The sequence below is a fragment of the Myotis davidii genome, unplaced genomic scaffold, assembly GCF_000327345.1.
Source record: "Myotis davidii unplaced genomic scaffold, ASM32734v1 scaffold983, whole genome shotgun sequence".
Taxonomy (NCBI): Eukaryota; Metazoa; Chordata; class Mammalia; order Chiroptera; family Vespertilionidae; genus Myotis; species Myotis davidii.
In genome coordinates this window covers 204,799-209,951 of record NW_006293914.1, presented here as the reverse complement: position 1 = coordinate 209,951, position 5,153 = coordinate 204,799, and the positions used below count along the sequence as shown (strand labels likewise).

The window sequence follows — 5,153 nt, the reverse complement described above, 5'->3', positions numbered from 1 at the left end:
GGTAAGAGATCAACCAAAGGACTTGTATGCATGCATATAAGCATAACCAATGGACATAAGACACTGGGGGATGGGGGAGGCTAGGGGACTGTCTTGGGCGGGGGGAAAAAATGGACACATATGTAATACCCTTTGTAATAAATAATAAAATTTAAAAAAAAAAAAAAGTACATTGTCAGGCCATGGAATTGCAGCTTGTTATAATGAAGTCCACTAACAGTGAGAGATAAGTTGCTCAGCTATAGAGAGCATATGCATTGATCCTCTCTACCTAGGGGAAGACTATGAAACCAGGAACCCAGCGTTTACCTAACACAATGTCTAGTAATGCCAGCAATTATTTAATTCTGGAATCTCATGATAGGTAAGGAAGAGGAAGTAAGCATAGTGAGGTTTAAGGAATAGCCTACTTCCATCTTTCTGTTAGAGGCATCACTATTATCCCAGTAATCCTGGTCTAAATCCTTGCATGCATCACTGACTAATCTCTTTTATTATAAATACTAGGTATTATTGGGGAACCAAAGAAAAATCACTCATTTTTTCCTTCAAATGTCAGGTATTTATTTCCTGTATTTAGTAAGTCAATATTCTATCTACATTCCATTGAAATGTTTCTTGCATCTATCCTATCTTCTGTTTCCACGGTTACCATTATAGTTTGAATTCTCATGATTCCATTAACTTACAATAGTCCCTACTTACTCTAATGTATTCTAGAAATATTCTGTTGTGACAAATTAAAGGTAACATGAAAATTCAATACAAACCAGAAACACTACATTCAGTATTAACTAGGTCACCCCACAAGTAAAGAGTTAACCAAATGGATTTAGGTAAAGTACCTTCCCAAGAAGAGATCTGCACTCTGTCCAATATCAGTTGTAAATTCTTGGTTCTCAACCAATGTTTATTAGAGACACAAAAGACCCTTGGAGATTTGGGGGTTTGAAGGTGGGTTGCTAATATCCAAGGAGCAATTGGGCATTTGTTATGAAAAAAAGTGAGAGTTTTAAAGAAGTTGTGACACTACTGTCAGTTTAGAAGTAAAGCAGGGAACGAGGACAGTAGGAGGAAGTTGGAGACCTAACCCTGGCCAGGAACCTTGTTAGGAACAGCATGGAACTGGTAACCTTCGGAAGAGTCAAAAGCAGGGCCTGCTTATGTAGTAGCCTTCTGACACAAACACCTCAGGCCTATCTCAGGACACATTGCCTGTTCTCTTTATTACTGCTGAAAAAAATTTCATCAATTCTCAAATATATACAACAATGAAAGAACATGCTCATGAAAAATGACTTGTATGCATGCATATGAGCATAATCAATGGATAGACAGTAGGGGGATGAGGGCATGTGCTGGGGGGTGGGAGTGGCCGGAGAGAGGTCAATGGAGAACAAAAGAGACTCATGTAATATTTTAACAATAAAGAACTTAAATTTAAAAAAAGAAAAATTACTAAAATGATTAGTGTAATAATTTTCTCTACTTTCCAAATTTTTCTATAGCAAATGATATATTGCTTTTACAATTTAAAACTTGAAAGATAAAACTAATTAGGTGTAAAATATCAAATTCACTAATTACAGACCCATGAGAATAGGAAGTTCCTCTTGTCAATCATCAGAATCAGCTGGGAATATCACTAGACTGCCTGTGACTCTCTCAAACATTATTGGTCTCATTTTCATATCAAACTAATAGACCAAAATGGTAGTTTGGGTTATAGGAGAGAAGAAAGTAATTTCAAACGATAGGACAAGACAAGTATGGACAGGATTCAGCTGTAGGTGGGTTTGAATACTGAGGGAGATGCTAGGGAATGGAGGAGGGATACAAAAAGGAAGGCAGGGAAGGGCTAAGCACATTTCATTTTTAAATTACACTAAAGAAAAGAATTAGATTCTTTCCTCATTGTCTCTTGTTATAAAATCTCCCTGACGCCAAGAACTCTACACAGTACCACCAGTAAGAGTGCTCATGGAGGAGCCTGGGTCACTTCTCATTATTTCACACTATGCTCTGCAGGACACTAAGGAGCCCTCTTAGGGACTGCTTAGGATTGGAGTGAGAGAGAAAAAGGATGGAGGCAAAGCTCTGCCCTGCCTCACTCATTTTAAGCAGAGAAGTTCTGCTTTACCTGACTTCTATATTAGACTTCTATTTAAGATTTTATAGATGGGAGAAGGAAAAATGGGTGAAGGGTATCAGAGGGAAGAAAAATTTCCAGTTATAAAATGAATAAGTCCTCAGGATGTAAGGTATAGCATGATGACTATAATTAATAATATTATGTTGCATATTTGAAAGTCACTAACAGTTCTCATCACAAGAAAAAAATTTAACTGTGTGGTGACAGATGTTAACTAGGCTTATTGTGGTGATCGTATCACAATACATACAAATATAAAACCATTGTACATGTGAAACTAATATAATGTAATAGGTAAATTATACCTCAATTAAAAATATTGTTTAAACAAAGGGATGTACCACTAAAGTATAAAACCCACTCATTTGAACTGAAAAATTACACAAACTTATATATATATATGAAAGAAAATTAGATTATGAAATTCAAATTGTCTTACTTTTAAAGAGCGCTTAAAACTGTATGACGGGTATCTACCAGAGCCTTCTCTACTTTCAACACGTCTTTTACAAAAAACAATGGCTTTTTCATACAAGAAAAGGTGCCGCTGCATTGGTTTGAATCTAGCAAAATCCTTCATTTTTGTAGCACCTTTTTTGTGTCCAGTCCAAACACTGAATGCACCCTGTATTATCATCTTGCCCAGCTCATTTAAGTTTCCCTAGAATGGAAAATCAAAACTCATTAGTACAAGGCAGAGCTACATTCAGATTCTTGACATCAACATTACAGTGTTTAGCTTGAACTACTAAAATCCTGATGCATAATTGATATAGTTTTTAAATTGTTTCATAACTTCTTACATTAAAACATGCCATGTGTCAAATAGTTACAAAATTACTATGGAGTATGACATCTAAAAGCTTCCTTTTCCCTGGCTTCATGTCTCCATTTGGAGGTAGTTTAGATAGGGAAACTCTCATCTCTTCCTCAATCCTGATTGGCGCATGACACCTACCAGTCCAAGTTTCTTCACTGAGTGGAGCTACCTCTAAAGATTTTATCTTTTTCTTCCATACCTATCCTGGACTAGGACAAGGAGAAATACTGGGACAACAGGTCTCCTTAGAAGACCCAAACATTCCTTCTAGTAGGATCACACAAGGTCTGGATTTGGGGGTAGGCTTTTGGGGACCAAGGGAGTATCACAAATCAATTTGGCTGGTGATCTGAAGCAATTCTCCCCTTAGCATTATTAGTAATAATGCTGACATTTTGATCTCCATTTGTCTGCCTCTTCTTATTTCTCAATTGGTTCCAAAAGAGGAAGAAAGGTATGTGAACATGCTTACCCCCTAAAATTGTAACAACCATTAAAATCTACTTACAACATAGCCATTTATTGCAATCTGATGCATAGAGTCATTAACTGACTTCAGTAAATCCAGCATTGTGTCAAGTGCCACCTTTAATTGTTCAGATCCTTCACAGTCTTTACTATATTTTAATAGTTCCTGTAATTAGAAGTCAAGAATTAGACTTAATAGGAGGCAGATATTAATAGCTGGAGAAAATGAATAAAATTTCAGCCAACATGCTTTCAACGAGGAGTTCAAAGATAATGTCACTTTTTTGAGTACTTTCTTTCATATGCTATTTGTCACAGTAATACCATATTTAATGACAATGTCAAAATTGGAGAAGAAATGGAATATTGCCTAAACAATATAAGGTAAAGGACATTCAATGCTTTCAGTGCTGAAGAACAAAGTTTTTAGGACATACTAGAGATTAGTTTATAAAGCAATCACATTTTTTGGTCCTCTACACATAAAAATTTACTTTTCTCCTTTATTGTTGAAAGTATTACAGATGTCCTCTTCTTCGTTTGTTTCTTCCCCATTGACCTCCTCCACCCTGCACCACCTCCAGGCCTTCACCACTCTGTTGTCTGTGTCCCTGGGCTATACATAGAGCCTGACTTCCCTCTGAAATTCATCAGTCTGTTTCATGCTTTTATGTTTTTGGATCTATTTTGTTCATCAGTTTATTTTGTTCATTAGAGTCTACATATGAATGAGATCATGTGATACTTATCTTTCTCTAACTGGTTTATTTTACTTAGCATAATACCCTCCAGGTCCAACCAGGCTGTTGTAAATAGTAAGACTTGTTTTGTTTTGTTTTTAAACTGCATAGTATTCCATTGTATAAATGAACCAGTTTTGTTTTGTTTTATCCACTCATCTGCTAATGAGCCCTTGGGCTGTTTCCAGATCTTAGCTATTGTAAAATGAGCTGGTCTGAACATAGGGGTACACATATTCTTTCTGATTGGTGTTTCTGATTTCTTAGGATATATTCCTAGAAGTGGGATCACTGGGTCAAATGGCAGTTCCATATTTAATTTTTTGAGGTAACTCCATACTGTTTTACACAGTGGCTGCACCTGTCTGCATTCCCACAAGAGGTTTATTAGGGTTCCCCTTTCTCCACATCCTTGCCAGCACTTGTCATATGTTGATGATTGTCATTCTGACAGGTGTGATGTCATTGTCATTTTAATTTGCATTTCTCTGATGATTAGTGACTTTGAGCACTTTTTCATATGTCTCTTGGTTTTCGTATGTTCACTTTAGAGAAGTATCTATTTAGGTCCTTTGCCCATTTTTTAATTGGATTGTTTGTCTTCCTTCTGTTAAGTTGTATGAGTTCCTTATACATTTTGGAAAGTAACCCTTTATCATATGTATCATTGGCAAATATAGTCTCCCATGCAGTGGGCTCTATTTCCATTTTGCTGATGGTTGCTTTTGTTATATAGAAGTTTTTTATTTTGATGTAGTCCCATTTGTTGATTTTCTCCTTAGTTTCCTTTGCCCTAGACCAGTGATGGCGAACCTTTTGAGCAAGGCGTGTCAGCATTTTGAAAAACCCTAACTTAACGCTGGTGCCGTGTCACATATAGAAATTTTTTGATATTTGCAACCATAGTAAAACAAAGACTTATATTTTTGATATTTATTTTATATATTTAAATGCCATTTACCAACGAAAAATC

The 5,153-nt window shown here is 36.1% G+C and overlaps 1 protein-coding gene across 1 annotated transcript in view; it reads right to left on the bottom strand.

The window, feature by feature from the left end:
• Positions 1 to 5,153, bottom strand: part of MCF2 (MCF.2 cell line derived transforming sequence) — a 61,200-nt gene that overhangs the window by 13,052 nt on the left and 42,995 nt on the right. The window contains 2 exon segments of the mRNA XM_006767801.2: positions 2,592 to 2,813; positions 3,481 to 3,606. Of these exon segments, the coding sequence (XP_006767864.1) occupies positions 2,592 to 2,813; positions 3,481 to 3,606 (348 nt within the window).